General features: G+C 40.8%; 1 protein-coding gene across 4 annotated transcripts in view; it reads left to right on the top strand.

Annotated features, from left to right (window-relative positions):
* Positions 1 to 513: 513 nt before the first annotated feature.
* The window catches only part of GLYR1 (glyoxylate reductase 1 homolog), a 25,541-nt gene continuing 4,609 nt past the window's right edge, over positions 514 to 21,445 (top strand). The window contains exons 1-12 of one of the 4 annotated variants that reach the window (XM_035889350.1): positions 514 to 606; positions 1,732 to 1,768; positions 2,937 to 3,016; positions 10,496 to 10,634; positions 11,226 to 11,468; positions 14,450 to 14,536; positions 15,443 to 15,499; positions 16,595 to 16,645; positions 16,784 to 16,857; positions 18,666 to 18,765; positions 19,954 to 20,046; positions 20,336 to 20,437. In XM_035889350.1, the coding sequence (XP_035745243.1) occupies positions 10,548 to 10,634; positions 11,226 to 11,468; positions 14,450 to 14,536; positions 15,443 to 15,499; positions 16,595 to 16,645; positions 16,784 to 16,857; positions 18,666 to 18,765; positions 19,954 to 20,046; positions 20,336 to 20,437 (894 nt within the window). In that variant the 5' untranslated portion in view covers positions 514 to 606; positions 1,732 to 1,768; positions 2,937 to 3,016; positions 10,496 to 10,547. Of the gene's footprint in view, positions 607 to 1,731; positions 1,769 to 2,936; positions 3,017 to 10,495; positions 10,635 to 11,225; positions 11,469 to 14,449; positions 14,537 to 15,442; positions 15,500 to 16,594; positions 16,646 to 16,783; positions 16,858 to 18,665; positions 18,766 to 19,935; positions 20,047 to 20,335; positions 20,438 to 21,445 lie in introns of all 4 variants that reach the window. The other 3 variants (XM_035889349.1, XM_035889348.1, XM_035889351.1) reach the window with 3 other exon arrangements.

Here is a 21,445-nt window from a genome sequence, read left to right as displayed (position 1 = left end):
TCGGCTCAGCCGCGCCGGCACCCGAGGCTAACGGGAGGCGGTGCATAAAAGAACCTGTGTAAGATGGAGGGGGGTGAGGGGAGCGGGAAAGAGGGGCGACCGTTGCGGGGCTCGGCTGGAAATACGGTCTCCTCCCAAGGGGTGGGGAGAAGGAACATAAATAAGTTAGTAGGTGTTTAGGGAGAGCAACGGTAGCATTTTCTTGGCAGTGCTTTAATGAAGCAACACAACAATCTGGGAAAACAGCAGTTGTTTGCAGGTTAGGATGTCCCTGTTGAAGCTCACAGAAGCCATTTCCTCTTATCACTCCAGTTTTGCCCTCAAATAGCCAGAGTGCCGTGATCTTGTATTTCCTGATCAGGAGAACTGACGGGATTCCATTGAGCCCTGTGAGTGCTGATTTTTAAGTACATAGGCTCTACTGTGCTTGATAGGCTAGGGTGTCCTGCTAGGGCTTGCAAGAAATAGCTAATCCCCAACACGCAAGTGCATGCATTTATATTTATATCCCAGATAAAAAGAAGCGCGTGCTCCAGGCTGTGACAACTGCAGTTTCTCATCCGAAAAATTGACAGTGCTGTGAAGTTGTCTAATTTATATAGCAAAGTAAGTAAATATTGGTTCCTTTTAGCAATTTTTTTTTAAAATGAGGATTTGGGGAGTGCACTGCTCTCAGTGTTGGAATGCGGATTATCCTGCTTTAGTTTTGTACATGACAGCCTAGACAGTTACTATCCCTAGAGCCATTGCAAAAGAACTGTAACAAGAAGACAGTAACATATGAAAGGTTTTGATTAATGTCTTGTTCAGTACAAGAATGGAAGCATCAAATATGAGATATGGTCACAGTTATGGCTCTTGGCAGCGTTCCTGCCTGACCATCGCTACTGAATCTCCTGTGTAGCATTGCCGTCTCGGGAGGGGCTGCAGTGCCACTTGCTGAGAATTTTTGGTTTAGGAGCTGGCAGGCTCCACAGGTTCTTTGCCAGTCTCTTGCAAGACAATGACTGATAGGGTTTTGTGAGAATACTGCAGCCTACATGAGTGACAAGGGTAAGATAGTGATAAAGCCACGAGGCTTAGCTGAGGGCTAAGACTAATGTCTCTCTTCCTCTTCTGTGAAGAAATAGTTTTGTGTAGTTTTTGTAATGGAAACATTTGCAAGCGTAGGAAATAAACTTTTCTGCCTTTCTTATGGTGCTCTCATATCTTTAGCATATCTCACTGTGGTGGTGAGCACCTGGAGAAGGTGCTAATGGATCACCTGTTCAGGGGGTCCTGCCATTAATGTTTTCCTGTGAGAACTTCTAAGAATCTCAGTTCTCTGGTGTCTGCTGCTCAGTATACTGTTCTGCCCGCAACCTGAACTTTGGTTTGATTGCCTGCATTGGTACTTTTTTTCAGTTCCTTGTGAGGGAATATCTAGTCTTAAAAGCGTAATAAGCACTATAGCACTGTATCTTCCAGGCAGTAGCTATGCTGCTGCTATTCTGTTCACTTAAATCCTGATAGTCCTGTGAGTTCACGCAGGCTGTTTAGAGGCTTAGTTTAGGTGTGGGTATCTAACAATATAATGCTTGTGTGTCAGCTGGGCATCTTGCCTTTCACGGTAGGTTTTGACTGTAAGTTTTAAGTCTTAATATGAAAAACGTGACATAATGCAAAAAGATGGACATGGGATAGTTGTTTTTTCTCTGGTTCTAGTGCCTAATACTTTCTTTTTTTCTCTAGGGGGAAGCTGGGACGGTATCCTCCGTGGCCGGGAAAGGTGAGGTTTGTTTTGGTTTTATTTTTATCACTGCGTTCCTGGGTTTTGGTTGGTTTTGCTCTTTCCTTCTGCACAGAGAAAGCTTTGCCTGAAAGCATTTCAGTTAAAGATTAATATTGGGGGGTTTGGGGTTTTGTTGGTTGGTTGGTTTTTAAATATATACCCCACAAATCTGAACTGTGAACCAGTTTAGGGCTTTATTTGATCTAGAAGTCCAGCCTGTCACTAACAGCTGTTAGTTCAGATGGAATGAAAAGCAACAAAGGCCAGTTCGTCCAGCTTGAACTGTGTTTCCCAGATTTAGTTATTTAATCCCTATCACTTTCTGCAAGACAGGTTTCTTTCCTCCCATCGTAAATTGATTAAATGCATTGTGTTAAATAATAGAAATAAAGAGTCTGACTTGTCAAGATACTGTTTTAGAGCTATGGTTTTTTGAGTAATAATTCTGGGAGTAGGGAGTAGTTAAACTTTCTCTTCTGGTTTGGTTCGTTTTGTTCATGATGAAAGGTCAAAAATATTTTTTTTAAAAAATTAAATTATATGTGCCATTTTTTATTATTTCTACTTCTCTGAGAGAACTTTGTTTTTGTTTTTGTTGGAGGTATGAGGACTAACCATGCTGAGATAACAGTATGTGGAAGGGAAAAGTGTTGTCAATGTGACCGACAACCATAAACATTTGGTTTCATTCTGGTTATTGGACCAAGTTAAGTCCAGGCTCCCCTGCAGTCTTTCAGGTGTCACCTGTGTATCTGAATGACAGCTTTTCTCTTTACTAATATTTTAAACTTCATAAGCAATTCTGGGAGTAAAGACAAAGCTTTAAAAATTACCTAAGTCTAACAAACTTTTATTAATGCCATTTGGCTTTCTAAATTTTTAAGAAGATTGCTAGCTTACGTATTGGGCATAGGGGGAAGAAACATCACTGCATTCTTAGTGAGGTTAACAGTGGGGTTTGGGTACTTTTTTACTGTGCTGCAGCATACCCACATCTAAGGAAATACATATTTATTTGAAAGACTTAAAACAGATTCAAGTTCTCTTCCTAGTCAGATTTAAAAAAAAATGAAATCTATAGAATAGCTGTGACACATGACAGTAAAACCACAGAGTATAAATTTTCATTATGTGCTTTCTAACTTTAACTTCTAATCACCTTCAGATTGTTAATCCGCCTAAGGATCTGAAGAAACCTCGTGGAAAAAAGTGCTTCTTTGTGAAGTTTTTTGGAACAGAAGATCAGTATGTACCTGCTTGTTTTCATTTGGTGAAAATACTGTGCCATATAATATGGATCTTTCATGGAAGAAATACTTATGCAATGGAGCTTTGCAAAGGATTGTATTTGATCTACACGCAAAAAGAATTCAACTATATTGCAGGCTATAGCCTCTCATGTGGGTGGTATGTTAGGATTTTAGTTGCTGCTGTGAAGGAAAGTTCTTGGTAGCTTGCTGTTTTTAGGGTAGTAGGTGTGATATGACTGGGTTAGATTTTGGCATGTAACCATGTATGAGAAAGGTACAGCTAAGAGTATTCATTTGTTTTTCTGCCAGAAAAATAAAACATCTATATACCTGCCATTTGTAAAAGAAGATACTGCCATACCTGATAACTGAAAACATACTTGCTGTGTTTTGGGAAGACTTTACAGTATAGGAAGGCCAAAACTGCTGTAGACTACTTTCTTGCAAGGCAGAACTTACTGATTCCAAACACGCGTGCAAAATCATAGTTGTCTTAGACACTTAAAAACTGGGAAAAAAACAACCCCAAAACCTGAGAACTTGGGTATTTCATGAAACTGAAAATTATTTTGCTAATTTTTCACTTTTTCCCTTTGTTTTCTGCTATTCCATTAAATCATGCAGCAAGGGAGAAAATCACAAATATCTGCGTAAGACTAGAAAACCCTTTACTTTTTGGAAAGAAGGTAACAAGAACCAAGACCATTTAATGGATGTTTCTTAAGGAAATTATTTTTGACTGCTGAATTATTTTTGCTCAATATTTAAAAATCACTTTCCATTAAGAACTGAGGCTTAAACATGGTGGAGTTGAACTAAATGCTGTATACTATTAGGAAAGTTTGTTGGACCTCTAGTAATGTAAGGCAGGTGAAGGTTGATATGAGGGCAGAGAGTGGTTTTCTTGGTGGTAGCATTCTTGTTAAATATGGTTATTTGAGCTAATAAAGTTCTGAAAGCTGAGGAGATTGACTATTTCCATCCCAATTGTTTTTTCTCAGTTCTTGTATTTAATGTTATTGAATCAAATGCAGACATGTTTTGTATTAAGACAAGTTTGGAAAAAGTGGTCATATGTCTAGGGTACTGTGGTTGAGATTAGCAGAATGATTGCAAATGAAGAGTTCAGAGCTGCAAAATAATCAGGATTTATTACACTACTCTAGAGCTCTGGCTAGGGAAAATCCAGTCATCTGGCACAGTAAGGCAGTGTGATTGTTGCCATGTCTCCCCATTCTTCCCTCTCTGCGCCCCCTCTCCTCCCCCTCCCACTTGTGAAATTTAATAATTTCCTGCTAAATAATCATGATGTAGAGATTTGCTTTCTTTGATTGGCATACCCTATCTGAAAATCAAATAGAAATAAATACCATTCCCCTTGTTCTTCTTTTAAAATAATACTGACAGACAGAAGGGAGAAGCTTGTGTGCCTGTTCTGTCCTGTCTTGGAACTTTTTAAAAGAATGTGCTGGTTAGAACTGTGCTGTTCTAACCAGTGTGTTGCTTGGGAAAATCCTTACCTTTGAGCATAATCAATGAACCAAATCAGGAAAAATTTAAATTATTTCACTTAAAATGTAAGCATGAAGCAAAAGTTCTTTTATTTATTTTGTGCAAGTAAACAAATGTGGTTTGCAAATACTTTTTTTAGGTGTGTATAAACAGTAAGTGGAAATACATAACTGACAAAATGTCACTACTCTACATAATGAACAGCATGACTAATAGGAGGATGCAAAGCTCCATCACTGACTGAAGTCTGTTGTGTGATGAGTACACTGACTCATACTGATACTCTAGTGCACGCTGCTTCTGTTTTCTAGCACTTTGCTCTTTCTGCCACTTCAAAGTTTGTAAGGTGACATTACTATACCACTGATCCATTTTTACAGCTCTTCTACTACTGCCTTGCTCTGTCAAGGTTTAACAGGTGGAGATCTGGATATAAACTATTTGCCTGTTGTCCAGTGTGTTTAAGGTGGTGGTGATGCTAGTTGCTGGTAGAATCGCCAGCCAGCCGCCAGTTTGTCGATGGGTAGGCAATCTCAGACTTGATAGCCTTATCTTCTTCTAAAGATTCCCAGGTGACTGATGTGGCCAGAAAAGCTGCTATTTCAGGCTAGTTAAAATTTGTTTCCTTCTGACTTATGTGGCTCCAGTTTGCCATACCAAAGATTAAGGAGAAAGCTGCTTAGAAGTAAGAACTGGTGTGCGTGCCTCTGAGCAGAGTGGATGGATGAATAAAAACATACTGATGAGTTTGGAAGTGGTTTTGGCGTAGTGTATAGATAGGTATGGATTATTGGTGAAATCCTGAATAGTTTAGGATACAACACAGAAGAAAATGCATTTTTCTTTACCTGTGAATTGAATACTAATACTTACTGGGCCACTGTTGCGCTGCAGTGACTAAGGAAATACATTAACTGGACGGCCGTAAGTAGTTTTGGCCAAAGGCGTGGAAGTGAGAGCATGAGTGCATTCAGACTGTGCTCTAAGATCTGGATTTTGATAAAGTTTCTGTGGAGCTCTATGCTCCTTATGTATACTGTGTGGGTGGAGTTAGTTGCTTCTGTCACTTTCAAAGTATTAGGTTTTCTGGAAGATACTGATTCTCTACCCATGGAAGAAGAATTTGCTTTTTTGTTTAAACTGTGAAGTACACCTGTGCTTTACCACAGTGAAAGCCGCTTTTGATGTACACAGTAGTAATGTAATATCTGTGTCCTATTCTAAGTGATTGCCTTAATTGTGATGCCTCTTACTAACTTGTTCTCCAAATTGATAAGATTTTTCTAGTCTGCCTAGGAGTTCTTTTTCGGAGTGTCTCTTCTCAGTAAGTCACATTAAAAGGATTCTTCATCTAAAATCAAGAAGAGTTGATGCTTCCTGTCCATAGAGCTGGCAAGCATGTAACAAAATCCAATTATGGGAGTATAAACAACAATTTTAATTTAGTCTTTCTAAGTGGCAGTGGAACTTTGACCTCTTATCTGTGTTTCTATCCCCTTTTATTTTCCAAGCTACAGTCTTGTCTTAGGAAATTTTTGTAGATCATTCCAGTAGTCAAGTACTGCAATGTAAGAATTTAGACATTGCTATATACATGCGTTTATTGCTTTTAGTAGTTAGAACTAATAGATTGGCAGGCCCATAGCCTACAAGTATTTCTTGGAGTGCTTCATCCAGTTCAAAATAACCTTGTGTTTCATGGCTTGCTTGGGAATTCATTATGATATTGTCAAAACTAAAAAGATCATTGCTTTGAAGGTATCATTCTACTATGTTTCATGGAAGTACTAGAGAGAGTCCTGCAGTCATCACATATGTGCGTACACACATTCACCTCCCATTCTACCCACTTCCCCCCTTAGGTATTCTGTAATAGCCAAATGCAAGTCTTGTATATCAAAGTCTTAATAGGAACCTGGAACGGTCCATTCTTACTCATAGCACCTTTCTGAAGCATCAGTACAAAACTAAATAGTCTCACTCAATGTGGTGGGGTCAAGGCGTGCTTCCTGACTTCATATATTAAGGCAAAATTGGAGGAAGCTTGTAATCCAAGATAACTGTAATAATCTGCAGCCTATTTCTAGCAGACACAGTGATTTTGGCACAGCGCTCATTGCCTTCCCATCCTTCATATCCTGTTCGGATGCAAACGTCTACCCTCTTCTTCTGCTACCCTCTTCTGCTTGCTGTTCTCTCTGGTTTTCAAAGAGAGAAATTTCTGGATATAGTCTTTCTAAAATGTTCTTTCGGGTCCTGGCATCAGAATACACTTGCTTAAAGTTTGCCAGCTGTTGGACGTGGTGCCCTTTGGCAAGCTGAGGACCCAGAGGGTATAGGCTAGGCTGACAGAGAGGGTTAGTTTACATTGATGGTGTTTCTCAGGCAAATTATTTCATGCAGAGCTCTATGTTGCTCTAGCCAAACTGCTGTATAACAGAGCCAGCTGGAATGCTAGATGCCTCTGCAGGCAGAGCACCATAGCTGAAAATTACTGTAGTCAAAACTTTTACCCTTCTTACTTATATCTTTGGATGTGGAAGTACTCTGCAAAATTTTTTTATTGTGCAAATTTGAAAAATCTAATACTTAGAATTTCTTTCAGTATTGCCCTGCTGCTTGTTTTCTTTTGCTAAGTAACCCCTCCTCTTAGCTGCATGGAGGCTTATTCTAATTCAGTATGGTCATTTTTATAATTTTTTTCCATTAAGAAGTTTACATATCAAATTCCAGAGTTCAGCCGTTTGAGTTCTTTTACTGATGAAAATTGGAGCATTCCTTTATAACAGCAGGAAACACATCTTGATTTCTCTGTGTGCTTGCACACACTGGGCTTGTAAATAACTGAGCAATTTTCAAAATTGATTGTATGTTAGCATTTACTGTGGACATCTAAACTGCTATAGTGTAAGACTTTATGAAATTTTTCCCAGACTGTAGTACATAATAGAAATATGGAGATACAGTGCCACTGTTTTCCATCCCTAACTGTAAGGCTTGCTAAAAGTGAGTATTTGTGGGTATTCCTCCACTTTCATTTCTCCAGTTTATCATTAGGAACCGATACCTTTAGACTAGAAGAGAGTGGCTAGAAAGTTGGGGGGGGGGTGAGGCCTCCTTGCCTATGCTAAGTTCATATCATGGATTTGAATCTGTTATCTCTGGTTGCATCTCTTCTGTGCTATTGTTTTACATGCAGCTCCAGGTCACATTTGTACTTGCCTATGCTTTTCAAGAATTCGAAGTTTTGATTATTGTTCATCAATATAACATGGATTTTATATGAGTAGTGGTTTTATAAGAATGATATTTTGGAGGGTGTAGAAAAATGAGCAGAGAAACCCATTACTAACATATATCTCTTTTACATCTTTTCGCTTTCCATTTAGCCCATTGTTTACAGATACTAGATTACTCTGTGCAGCAGTGTGAATATAATTTCCTCTTAAATATGGCATCTTCAGTAATGTAATGTCACTGATGTTTTTCTAGGGTATTAATTCATTGCTGAGTCAGGAGAGTAGTAGTTCCTTTTATATGTTGCATCCTCTTACCTAAATATTGGCTTTCATTGGCTTTGAGTTATTACTTAACAGAGAGACATCTTGTGTATAACATGAATGATTTTGTTTGGTGGAAAGTTCTTTTGTTTTCAAGTGTTTGAAACATTGTATGCAAATGCTTTATGGACATCTGGTATCAAAATTCACATCTGTATCTTACAGAAGGTTGTCGATGTGGGTGATGCACAAAGGATAAACTGGAAAAGACTGATTTTATTTTAATAATTTTTTAAAATTTTTTTTTTAAATATTTTTAACCCTGAGGCAGCATTTAAGACTGTTTTTTGCTTATTAGTTTGTCTCTGGCATCTCTAGCTCTTTGTCCTGGGAGATCGCAATTGCCAAGATGTACCTTTTGAAGCCAGGAGCCAGAAAGCTTTGTGCTTCAGACTTTCTCCATACCAAAGGAAAAGCAGTGAGAAAGGAAGCTAACGAACATGTGCAGTGAGGAGGGATGGGATGTGCAGAGATCTAAGAGAATGCCTTCATGGAAAAAAAGTTATTTTTATTTAGAAGTTCAAATCTGGCAACAATATTTAACATGCTTTATTATAATGTACTCCAAAAGTTTGTTTCCTTTATATACATAATGGAAAGGCTTCTCATGTGCTGATGTTGGCTAGTACCTAGGGATGCTTTGTCACTGAGTGCCACACAGAAGAGCCATGGTACAAGAGAACTTAAAGGTATGTTTCACTATAAAGTCGGGGCAGCTAGGAGGGGTTCTCTGAATAGCTGCTGGATGGCAGGCACTAGTCTGAAAGTAATGATTTGACTCATTATAATGCATCAAGTTTTTATGAAGAAGTTGTAAACTAAGCAAAAGGGTTCAGCTTTGCATGCAAAAAAAACCAGTGGGTTCTGCTTCCAGGCTATGATGGAATTGTGGCGTAGGCTCTACTAGCAGTGTGGAAAGGATGTTAACATTTTTTTTGCGGCAGTTCTATCAGGAGGTCTCATCTCTCCAAGTGTGACCCCCAAAGTTTCAGTCTACCTTAAACAAGCTGATTCCTGACTACAAACAGTGGCTAATGCCAGTGAAGAGAAAGATCTCCATGAAGTTTTAAAGAGTTTACTGGGCTTTACTACTTTGTGAAGAGAGGACAAGCAAGATCCAGCAAAGCATTATTATTATTAGTTTCACATTTATGTTTAGTTTAGCTGTATGACATGATGCTTACAGTGTCTGAAAAGGCAGCTATGAAACCACTTCACCGGCTTGCAGGAGCTAGACTGCACTGGAGAGTATTTAAAACTTATAATCATGGTTAGTCAGTGTTTGTAACGTAGAGATGTTTTGGGACCAGAGAAGATCAGCTTGACTGGTTTTTACTGTGTGCTGGGCTGCTCTATGCTAAGAAGCACTGTTGGCCATGCTAGCTCAGGAAAAGCTTTCCTAAAATTTATACAGGTCTATTTTCAGTTGGATGGAAATAGCTGTGTAACAGTGTGGCTGATAAGCCTGAGCTTGAATCTGGGGAGAGAAGAAGGTAGCCTAACCTCTGTGAGAGCTGCAAGGAATGTTGAGAGCAAGGGCGTTCCCCTAAGCCGCAGTGAAGGAGTGGTAGAAGAGCTTGTCAACCTGAAGGAAAGTGGAGTTGTCACCCTGTACTTGACAGTTTCGTAAATGTTAAGAAGTCCTATTTAGCAGCAGTGGAAACAGGGAAGTAATTTGAGTTTCCTCATAGGACTGCAGTCAGGTTAATACTCTGCTACTGTACAGGTTTATCTTAAAATATCAAGTGGAGAAAAAAGAATTTTCCTCAAAAGTGAAAAATGTTGTTTTCATGCAGAATATCAAGGTACATCAGAAATATGTTCAGCGATGAGCTGTGTTGTATGAGCTCACTTTATTTGTGGTCAGCTCTATTGTGAGTTACGTAATTTTGGGGGTTTTCTCCAGTTTTTGCAGACACTTACGTGTGTGCACAGTATGTTTGAACGAAGGATTGATGGCTTAGGATTGTTATGTGGCCTCTGCTTTCAACAACCTCTCAAGCAGATTCATATTATTGGCTACCTTATGTGGAGGCATGCGATTGTGAGTGTTCCTTCTGGTGATACAAGAGGAGTCACTAGACTGCCTTTCTTCTAAACAAGTACCTATGATCGCATCCAGAAGCTGTCTTGCAGATAGAGAATATGAATAATGCCTGGAGTGGAGCACTGCTAGCATGAGAGGATATAAATCTTGAGAGAGAAACCAACTAAAAGTGCCAGAAGAAAGTTCTCAGTGAATGCAGAAATTACAGCCCTTCAGGTTGTAGAAAGCAAGTGACTTTGGGCTGCTGTCATCAGCTGTTCTGGAGAAAAGAAAAGTGTATCTGTGTGTTCTAAAAGTGGGGTGGTCGGGAAAGTTGCTGTTTGGAGAATAACTTTTTTTTTTTGTTTGTTTCTAGTGCTTGGATCAAAGTGGAGCAGCTGAAGCCTTATCACCCTCACAAAGAGGAAATGATAAAGATTAACAAGGGTAAGCGCTTCCAGCAAGCTGTGGATGCTGTAGAGGAGTTTCTTAGAAAAACCAAAAGCAAGGACCAGGTGAGTGTGGTTTTTTCTTTTTTTTTTTTTTTTTACTGTGTGCATCAAAACAAGTCTTGGCATGAATGATGGTCAGATGCATTTTTATGTGAAAGGAGTTTGTTGCCTCTGGCAAGTTAAGGAGGGGTTCGTTTTCATTCCTCTGGGTTGTTATTTTCCCCTGTCCTCTCTTCCCCATTTGTTCTTATTTGGTGGTGAAAAAAGTGTTGTTAAACTGATGGAGAAACCAAAGAGGCTAATTGATCTGCTTATGATGATTTGATAAATCAGTCTTAAGTCTTGGGCTAGAATCTGATATCTACTAATACTGTCTTTAGTCTATTGGAAGTGCATATATCTGCACGCACTCCCAGCAAGTCTTCAGGTGGCCTGTTCTGTTACCACTTACTTAAACTGGTATGTTTTTGCAGGAGAACTAACCAGGAACTTCACTCACGGACTTCAAAGGGCTAACTAATACCTAGTTTTCAAGTTACTGTGCTGTTGTTTTGCTTGATAGTAATCAGCACAGGGTCCTTCACATCCTTGGTTTTGCATGAAAATCATTCCAGCTCTTATTTCCTTACTATATTCTATTCTGTAATCTCTCAGGCGTCTTCCCATAACTCCAATGAAGAGAAGAATCGGCGTAATTCCAGTGAAGAAAGAGGCAAGCAATCCACTGGTGAAGAGAAACGCAAAGCCAGTTTGTCTGAAGGGAAGTTGAAGAAGGGCACGGGGGAAGGAAAAAAGAGGGTCTCTTCTGTATCGTCAGAGAGAGGATCAAAATCACCTTTGAAAAGAGCCCAGGATCAGAGCCCCCGAAAGCGGGGGCGTCCACCCAAGGATGAGAAGGTTTGTGTTGTGCATGTCCGCCAGTGCCCTGTGGACTTTGCAGATGGACTCTAGGGTTGACTGGCACTTTGACTAACAGGCCAGCAAAAGGAGTCAGTTCAGTATCAGCTTTTTTTTAAGCTGATCCATATTACTACTTCTAGACCATTTGGCTGCCTGATACCTTTGGCATGCATATTGATTCTTCCTGTAATTTTTACCAATTAGTTATTTTGAGTGGCTCTATTCATATCTTTGAGAGGGCTTTGAGAGCTCTGTCATGAGACTCCACTTTTCATCTTGCCATCCCTCGAGTTTGGTTTGTGTGGGAAGGATTAGTGAAGAGATGTGGGTCTTCATCCGATTCCTGACTTCTCCCATCTCATCTACTTTGTGTGACTGATTAGTAGTCACTCAACTTCGCCCTCAGTACTTACAGAGGGTGGAGTATTCTTAAGGGCTAGGGCTTAAAGAAGAAATTCTTGTAGCTTGGGGAATTCACCAGAAGAATTAATTGTATTCATTTCAGCTTCTATGCAATAGGATGTATTTCCATACTCCATTATAAAGGCCCAACCTCGGAGCATTATTATTTTATCCCCATTACTTCCCTGTTATTTCTGGATGTTGTGGCAGCAACAATAGCCACCAATACTTTGTCTACCCTCATCTAGAGTTCCAGCCTTTTTATTTATTGTGGAACTCGCTGTTGTGGTCCAGATCTTCCTTTTCCAAATGGATAATTATTTCAGTGGATTATTACACTGCATATGCTCCATCGGAGATGACACCTGAAGACCATTGGGAGACTTCAGCTGATACACCATGTGGCAGCCTGCTTGCTCGCCTGTGCTTCAAAGTGATCATGTTATGCTGTGCTTCACAATCTTTGCTTTCAGTGCGCTTCAGGATGCAAGTCAAGATGGTAATCTCTGATCTCCAAAATTGTGAATGGATTGGCCTTCACTGGTTGAACAGTACGCTCTTTCTTGATGTAGTAAAATGAAGCTGATCATCTCAGATGTTAGGCTATGAAGGAAATACTGGGCTTTTTTTTTTTTGACTCATCTTCTGTTGAATCAAGCTGTACAACAGAGTCCATCGGTTTCTCCTTTTGGGGGGAGTTGGAGGAGGGGATGAATGGATGCATATTTGTGAATTCTTACTAATAATTACAGAACTTGTAACTTGATTGATGCAGGAAAACACTTTACTGGCAATGTACTTTCACCTTTCAAAGTGTCTTGCTATGAGCATGTTGTTTCTCCACATATTTCTGTTACAATAAGCCATGGGGACTCTTTATCTGCTTGGAAAATACTTTTGTGTCTTTGAGCTAGATTCATTCCAAAATTGATCACAACTAAAGGCTGGGAGAATTCTGATCGTGCTGACACATTGCATGCTTAAATTTTACTGTATCAGCTGCCTCAGGGCATCAAAGCGCTTTGAGTGAGTTAATTGTGGTAGTAGAAATAATTTTACTAGCAAATTGTAAGCGGAGTGGTTTTAAACAGCTTATCACAGAGGTGGCCAGCTATGTGATAAATGTCTGGCCACAGACCATGAAAATAAGCAGGCTAATGTAGGAGAGTAGCCTTATAGCTTCTGGAAACTAGTGTACTGACAATTAAAGAAACTGCCATGAAAATGTAACAGTACTGTCTTAATACTTTTCAGCCTGTGAAATAATTTTAAAATTTTGTCGTCTTGACTGGTTCTCATAATTTCCCCAAATGCTTAGCCTTAGGGTAGAAGACATTTATGTCTCTGTTCTGAATTACTGCAGTGTTGGGATTTGGGGTTTTTCCCCACCACCATCCAAATTCTGGCTTTCCAAGTAATAATGATGCACAAAATTCAAGGATCCAGTTGCTGCTGAGGTGTGCTCTATCTAGAAATGCTCTGTGGATATACACAATCATTCATATATTCTCATAGGTATCAGAGCAGGCTTCATCCACGCTTTACCAGTTGAAACAGTAGTGTGGTCTGTAAGGGGCGAATTTTAGTGTGCAAGGCTCTCCTTAGACTAAAATGGCACTTTAAGGTTGGAGACTGATGTCTAAGTTGTCCCTGCTAACAGATGAAACAGTTGCATCAATCTGGGTTACCTCCAGGGTTCTTGCTCTTATCTTTTTTGCAAATAGTGTTCTTCTCTTGTGGATAAGTGTGGACACTAAGGTATATTGTATGTTTTCAGGAAGTAAGTTTGGAGGGGAGATAATGTGATTCTGTTTCTGAAACCTCGTTTCGGGAAGATAACACATACTATGTAGAAGTCCTGTGCATTCTCTTCATATAGCATGAAGACCTATATGTCTGTAGCATATGTCTATGACCTACAGCATAAAGACCTATTTGAACCTATATATCTTGGGGAAATAAGATATATTTTAATCTGTTCAACTGTAAAAAACCCAGTGCGTTAAGTCTTACCATGACGTTACAAATCAGGGCTTGTTGAGTGAATGGGGCAGTCCACATATCAGTTTCTGTCTCATGGGTTCTGCAAACTTGAGCAGATATGACTATCAGCCTCATGCTTTGAAGGTTCTCCTGTTAACAGGTAGGCTACTTTTTTTATGACAGTGGAGGATTAGAAGAGATCAGACCTGTGACTGCGGTGATGTTCTTCACCTGTTTGTTTAGCATTTTGCATCCACCAGAAGAAAATGCTAGATCAAGTGTATTCGTTTGCTTCTCTGCTCTTTTGCATGCTAACACAAGTGCAACAATTCCTCTCACATATGAAGAATGGATTCTCCAGAAGCCATAACGTGGTTGAATTCCATCGTTGGTAGTTCATGTCTTCTTCACCTCACCTGTGTTGATAATACACTGTGTCTTTAAATATGAGCTCTTCATGGAAAGGCATGTGAAATGGAAGGCATTTGTAGTGCTTTTCAAAACTCTGTATGTGTGCTCATATGATCAACATGCTGTGGCCAGTCACCAAGCCACGTTGTAAGCTCTTTCTGATCCTACTTCTGTCTCCTCAGGACCTCACAATTCCAGAGTCTAGTACAGTGAAGAGAGTGATGACTGGAACAGTGGCTGGATTTAAATGGCCGCCAAGCGTCAGTGAGGTGAGAAACTTTGACATATGCGATCTAGGAACTGAGTTTGTGGAAACAAATCTAGAACCTTTTGTCTGGGCTATAAAATAGTGAGACATTCTCTTCCTCCTGTAGGAGCAAAGGAAGACGCTCTCGTTCTGTCATTCTGTAGTATAACAAAGCTAGACAATATCCTGGGCAATTAAGTAGTATGCTGGGAAGTGAGATTTCAGTCTTTGTGGAACCATTTGCAGATTCATGTGTAACTTGCTGCACTCATTTTACACTTCTTGTTTCAAAAGTATTTCTGTGACTGGCTTCCCAAAACTGGAGGAGATGATGTGGATAGTCTCTCCCTGTCTGGATACTATCATATGGGGTGGCTTAATTTGATTTCCCTCATAAGCAGCTTTTGGATACCTTTCTTTTTTGTGCATAAATAAATTAGTGGTCAGTAAGGCAGAGTTAGAGCAGTGTAACTCTAGTACATGATGCTCAGAGGGGAGGTGAGATACCTGGGCCTACACTCCTTGTTGCTGTTAATATGGGTTTGTCTAGCATGTGACAGTGCTAGGTGTCATCTTCAGCCGATTCTCAGAATGCTGTTTTAAAGAGTTCCTTGGAAGATGGAAAAGAAGTATTTTCATTCCCTTGGGAAGAGGAAGAAGCAGGATATGAGATACCTTCCTCCTGTGTTGATCTTACTTGTAATCTTATTTGGTTTTCTTACATATGTCCAAAAATGAGGAATTTTATTTCAATTGGCTTTGGTTTTGAGAATGAAACACAATGTAGGCTGCTTGATACGGCTGATACATTTTATATTTTGCACCTTAAGCTATTGTTCTCATGCAGCTTGGGAGAACAAGGGAATTGTGCTGTGGTTGCTCAGTGACTCTGGGAATGTTTCTGAGCCTGTACATTCTCTCTTTGCAGCCCGTGAAGGACAGTGATCCCCACTTCCATCACTTCCTGCTGAGCCAGACAGAGAAGGGGAGGATTGGCAGACAGGATCATTCTGCTGCTCTGTCTAGTTTGGCATCCTGCCCTTTGCTGGGACGAAGTACAAGGAGTATGCGTGAAGAGCTCTGAAATCTTGTCCTTTGGGGGCTAGCAGCAATTGGATTCTCATGTGCAGTCTTGTAGTGCATTTACTTACTAACCTTAAGGTTTAGAATGATTTAGCATTGAGTAGAGTGAATAGTTTAAGTAATTAAATATCTAGCACCAGGATTTGACAGATCTGTTATAGCAAATTCTGTAGGTTGAACATTGAGTGGTAGGAAAAGCTGGTTTTCTGTTTAAAACCCCTGTTGTTTGATTGTCTTTGATGGCTGTCCTACCAGTTCCTTCATTTGGATAAACTTGTCAATTAACTGAATATGGCAGGAGAATTTCCAGGACCAGAAAAGCTCCATGTAAAATGTAGCCAGTTGATCTCCTGAGAGTCAGAAGCCTTGCAGGGTTTTATCTTCAGCAGTGAACATCAGGAGGAAAAGGAAAGATCAAATGAAGTGAAAAAGGATTTCTATCTAGCTGAGGATCTGGGCAGAGACAGAAGGATTAAGAGCAGCCAACAGTTTTAATCTAGATAAGCTCACAATAAGCAGCATGGGAAGGAGCAGCCTTCACCTTAATGTTTGTTGAAATCTATGGGCCTTCTCATATTAACAAGAAGGTTCTGCTTCCACAGCTGCATTGACATACAGAGCATAGATGGGAGGCAAGGTACTCTGTGGCAGGCTTTAGACATCTCAGTTTTCTTTGAGCTAAATGTGAGAGTAGGGATGCCCTGGATCCTTGCCTGTAGGGGAGCCTGTCATATGAGCTACAGAAAGACATTTGCAGATCTGTATCAGAAGACAGGCTGAATTGCTGGGGCAGGGTGGGAAAGGAAGAGTGTAGTATGTTGCAGTAGGGTTTGGGATTTATTTTCTCCCATTCAGGGAAGCCAGAGAGTTTTCCTGCTTTGCAGATGGTGGTGGGTGGGTGAGCTGCCTGTTTCTGTGTAACAAGGATATGGTCTGTTTGCTCAGGAGGGCAGATCAGCACTGCCCTTCCCCTGAATGCTTTGTCTTCTCCATACAGCCAGCTGTCTGCTATCAAGCCATCACAAAGAAGCTGAAGGTTTGTGAAGAGGTAAGGCAAATCTTGGTTTTGATGGATTTTCTTTGTTGTCTTGAGGACTTGCAGTTCTTCCGGAGCTGTGCACTCTATTTTTTTTTTTTTTTTTTTTTTCCCTCCTCTTCCCCCCCATCCCCGGCCCCTGCTTCCTAGGAAACAGGATCCACCTCCATCCAGGCAGCAGACAGCACAGCAGTCAATGGCAGTATCACGCCTACAGACAAAAAGTAAGATCTCCAACGCACTTCAGCCATTTCCCTTCCTTTTTCTCCTTCCCAGCTCATACATGCAGCCATTATCCAGCTTGTCACTGAGAATAAATAAACCTAACATTTCCCTCTAACTACAGATCTCCTCTGTCCTTGTGTGAAACTCTGGGGGGTGGGGAGGAAGGGAGGCATCTAAAAACAAAGGGGCTGTACAGCAGAAAAATTCAGAATAAGGTCTGGCCTGGATACATTTGCAATTTAGGACTTTTTTGCAGTTGCCCTTTTCCTGTAGGCCATACTGCAGAACATTAAGCAGCAGTATTTCTGAGTGCTGTATGAGGTAGAAAGATAAAAGGGTATCTTTCTCCATTAGTGCCTGGCAGTTGACTGGGGTTGTTTAATCACTCTCCTGAGCCTGTAGAAGACAAGAGGAAGAGGGAGGCGTGTTCTCCCAGCACAAGAGCTTTGCTGTGTAGCACGTGAGCTTTCTGGTTTCTTCTAACGTCCCCCTTCTCCTTTCTAGAGTGAGAGAAGCCTAACTTGAGCTTCCTGTTTCACTCTGTAACTTCCGCTCTGTTCAAATTGAGTTCAGGCCACAGCTTGCTGTTTGCCGTTGGGGTCATTCTCTTGGGATGTCAGTTCTCAACTGTACTCCAGGGGAACCAAAATAACAATGAAGCTGTTCAGGTAAAACAGTCTCTCAGGAAATTGTGGCTCAGAGGTGGGTTGGGAGAGAAGGTGTATCTCATCTGTTTTAGAGACTTGAAAATAGGTGGACCTTGTTTGGGCTGTTTAAGGAGCCTACAGTGACTTGCTATGACTTGTCTAAATTAGTTTGCTCTAATGAAAGGTAGCATGGCTAGCTGGGAGAATGCAGGTGGCTTGCAAAAGCCACAGCACATCTGTATCATGGCTAATTCTGAAGAATTAACTGGGGAACTGCCAGGCAGATCTTGTGAAGTTATATCAGACGTGTGACTGAACGCTTCAGAATTTCCTACTAGAATTGTGGGTTTGGTATGAAGCTAGCTGCATGACGTACAAAAGGATCCTTGCAGCAATGACTGCAAAGGAATTCCCATTGCAGGTAACTGTAGGGGTGGAACTTGTTAGCGCATTGCCTTTTTCTTGATGGGGGGGCGGGGGGAGCAAAACTCTTGCTGACTTTGAGGAGGGAGGGGCGGGAAGGCAGCTGGTATCGGGGACTATTGTACTGTTGGTCACCTGTACTGGCCTAATACTTCCTTTCTTTCTGTGTCTGTCCAAAATCGCAGCTGTAGAGCAGGGGCTAGGTCTTTGGTCTGTGCGTGATGCTTAGCCTAGTAGTCCTTGCTGGGCTTTATTAAAATAAAGATTGTAATGTATCATTCAATAGTGTAAGCAAGTCATTGTACATGTGACTTAGTTTAAAAATCAGAACATTAATTAGAGAAGCACATGCTGATCTCTAAATGTTCCCTTTACCTTCAATAAGGCAATGGCTGGCAACAGAAAGCACAAGAGCAGCAATTTTAATAAAGAAAAAAATGCAAACAAATGAACAAAAATACCCCAGACCACCCAAACCTTTAATATTTAGGTAGTCTTCTGAAGCAGGCTAAAGGTTTTCTTCAGGAAATTGTTAGGGATGCTTGATGAGCAAAACAAACACCAGCTTGCTTTTAAAGCTCAGTATCTGCTCATTCTAGCTGTGGCCACAGCAGAATATGTTTGGTTTTGTTGTGGCTTTGGGATTTTTTTGCTGGTGATGCTCCAGGGTTTGCTCTTCATCTATTTTCCAAGACCAATTGATTTCTGTTGCCTTAATGTTTATCTCTTCCCCTCAGGATAGGATTTCTGGGACTTGGCCTGATGGGAAGTGGCATTGTCTCCAACTTACTGAAGATGGGTCACACTGTCACTGTCTGGAACCGAACTGCCGAGAAGGTAGGCATATGCTTAAGGTACAGATGATACTTAATTTTTTCTAAACACGTAGTTACCACCTCTAGCTCAGGGGGAGGTCTGGAGTCACCAGTCGGTGGTGCTTGGGAGAGGATGCCAAGGAAACACAAGTATATGCTTGCCACCTTGTTTTATTGTTATTTCCTAAGTGCTTGTTAGTGGTCACTTTTGGCTAGATGAAGCTGTAACCTTTCTTAGTATGGGCATTCTTATGCAAATGGTTCCCACCCCATTCCCATTTCATATGAGATGAGAGAGTTGCCAGAAAAATTACAACCGTGTGTGTGTGTTGAGGAATGCAATGTAAAGTGTCTCTGGAAATCCTGCTGATGTAAATAGCTAAGTCGTTGTGTCATGGAGCTGGACAAAAAGACCAGGTGCTGGGGAGTTGATCCTAGGAGTGGGGTGGTAAGATGCACTGCTTGACCACAACGTCATCTGCACATCCATTGTGCTGTATATGTTGTTGTAACAAAGGTTCTGTTGAAAATCTGCTGTGTCATAAGACCAGGATGAGAAGGGTTTTATAGGTGTATTCAAAGTGAAAACAGAACTTATATTACACTTAGATTCTAGCCAATGTTATTCTTTGTAGGGGAGGAGGAAAAGTAGGTAACTGGGAGAGATGTGGTACTCGGATGATATTGTGGAATATCAAAGGCAAGGGCACCGTGGTTACTTTATTGAAATGGATTAAAAGATTTTTTTTGTAACTGCAAAACATGGGTGGTGTAAGAAGGAGCTAAGATTTTTGAAGCAGCAGCCCACTAAAACACATGAGTCTCAGCTGTGCATATTCCTGCTTGCTGTCCAGTAACACCTTTTGGTATGCCTGTTTACCATTTTTTCCCCCCTCATCTCTCCTCCAAAACCCACAACACTCAATCTGTTAGCATTTCACCTAAGCATTCTCTTTTCTTGTGTCTATCTTTTGAAGTTCTTCACTTGGGGCTTCAGAAAAGCTGCAAAAGAGTCCCTTGTGTGTGGGGGGGGAGTGACAAACCAATGGAAGACAACCCAGTTGCTATGTAATTAATATGCCTGACTTTTTTTGAGTTGGATCCAGCAGCAGAGTTTGTTTCAGCAAAATGCTAGAGAACCCATTTGCTCTGTACTTAATTTTTCTTACCTTTGGATTTGTGACTTTTGCAGTGTGATTTGTTCATCCAGGAGGGAGCACGGCTGGGAAGAACCCCTGCTGAAGTTGTCTCCACCTGTGACATCACCTTTGCCTGTGTATCAGATCCAAAAGCAGCAAAGGATGTAAGGATTAGCTCTTATTTTTCCTCTGCCAGCTAGACTACAAGATACAATCACTGAATGCCAGTTCTGATTCCTACTAACCATGGTAACCTGGGTCATTGTAGATGCTGGGCAGTGCAGCTATGTAAAAACAAATGTCCCAACAAAAATCATACTTTTTAAAAAATAATCCCTGGGGGGTAGGTTTTGATATCCCTCTAGGTGTCTACCGCTGCAGCGCCAGGCTCGCTTGAACTGCTGCAGGATTGGAGTTTCTTTGCAGACACCCTATTGCTTTACCTCTTCACAGCTGGTACTTGGTCCGAGTGGAGTGTTGCAGGGGATTCGCCCAGGGAAGTGTTATGTGGATATGTCCACTGTGGATGCAGATACAGTCACAGAGTTGGCCCAGGTAATCACATTGAACTGAACTTCTAACATCTGTGATTCAGCAGCAGTACTGCAGTTCTTCTTGCTTCAGGCGGTAAGCTGTTGATAATAAAGGTGCTTCTGAAGATTTTTGGGCTTCTTTTAGGAGACATTCAAGTCCCAGGCAAATAAGACAAAATAAACTGTCAAATCTTGACCAGCAAACAAAGTTGGATGAGATGTTCCCTGGTGATAACAGCAAAGCCTGTAGATTTGGCAGGGCTGTTAGCTGGCACCAGTGCAAACAACGAGCCAAATTTTTATCCCTTAAGAAGTATTTAAAGCCAGATTGGTATTCTGTAGCAAACTGGAGGAGAAAGCTTTGTCTGGATTAATAACTGTCCTTAAATTGAAAAAATACATAATCCGCTTATTTTAAATGTTCTGGTTGGGGAAAAAGAATGCTCTCATGTTTCATTCGGTAGAAATATTATTATAGAGAGAATTTCTATAGAAGTTTTCTGATTATTTCTGATGTGGTATCTTTGATTTCCTCTTTGGCATCTTGATTGTTATCCTCTGCCCTATGGGCAGTGTGTGGTTGCACAAGGAAGGGGAGCTAGTTTTGGTGAAGTTTTAAGCAGACATATTGGTGATGCAGTAGTGTTTAACATGAATTTGGAGAATGAAGAGTCATACACATTAGTAAACCTCTGGCTGAAGAGATCTATCAAAGGCCTTTCCTCTTTGGGGAAAAGGGGGGAAAAAATCATAACAGGCAGACTTTTGAGATTCCTACACCACATGTACAAATTCATCACTGTGTCATTGGCCATTACAGGGTGCCATGGCAAAAGCACGTAAGTTCAGCTGCTTAAAACATGCACAGTAGTAATGGGTGCAGGAAAGTGTTGCTGGTGTGTGAGGGCAACTTTTGGTCTCTGTTACCCTTTGCAGGATGCAGCGTGTCACATGTTAGTGCTTTCCTCTCCTGTTTAAACGTCTGAGCTATTTGTTCTGCTTTAAAATTCTGTCCCCAGGGACAGGAATG

This window comes from Egretta garzetta, unplaced genomic scaffold (assembly GCF_000687185.1).
Source record: "Egretta garzetta isolate BGI_Z169 unplaced genomic scaffold, ASM68718v1 scaffold452, whole genome shotgun sequence".
NCBI classification, from domain to species: domain Eukaryota; kingdom Metazoa; phylum Chordata; class Aves; order Pelecaniformes; family Ardeidae; genus Egretta; species Egretta garzetta.
The sequence above is the reverse complement of the archived record's forward strand: the minus strand, read 5'-3'. Positions and strand labels throughout refer to the sequence as shown.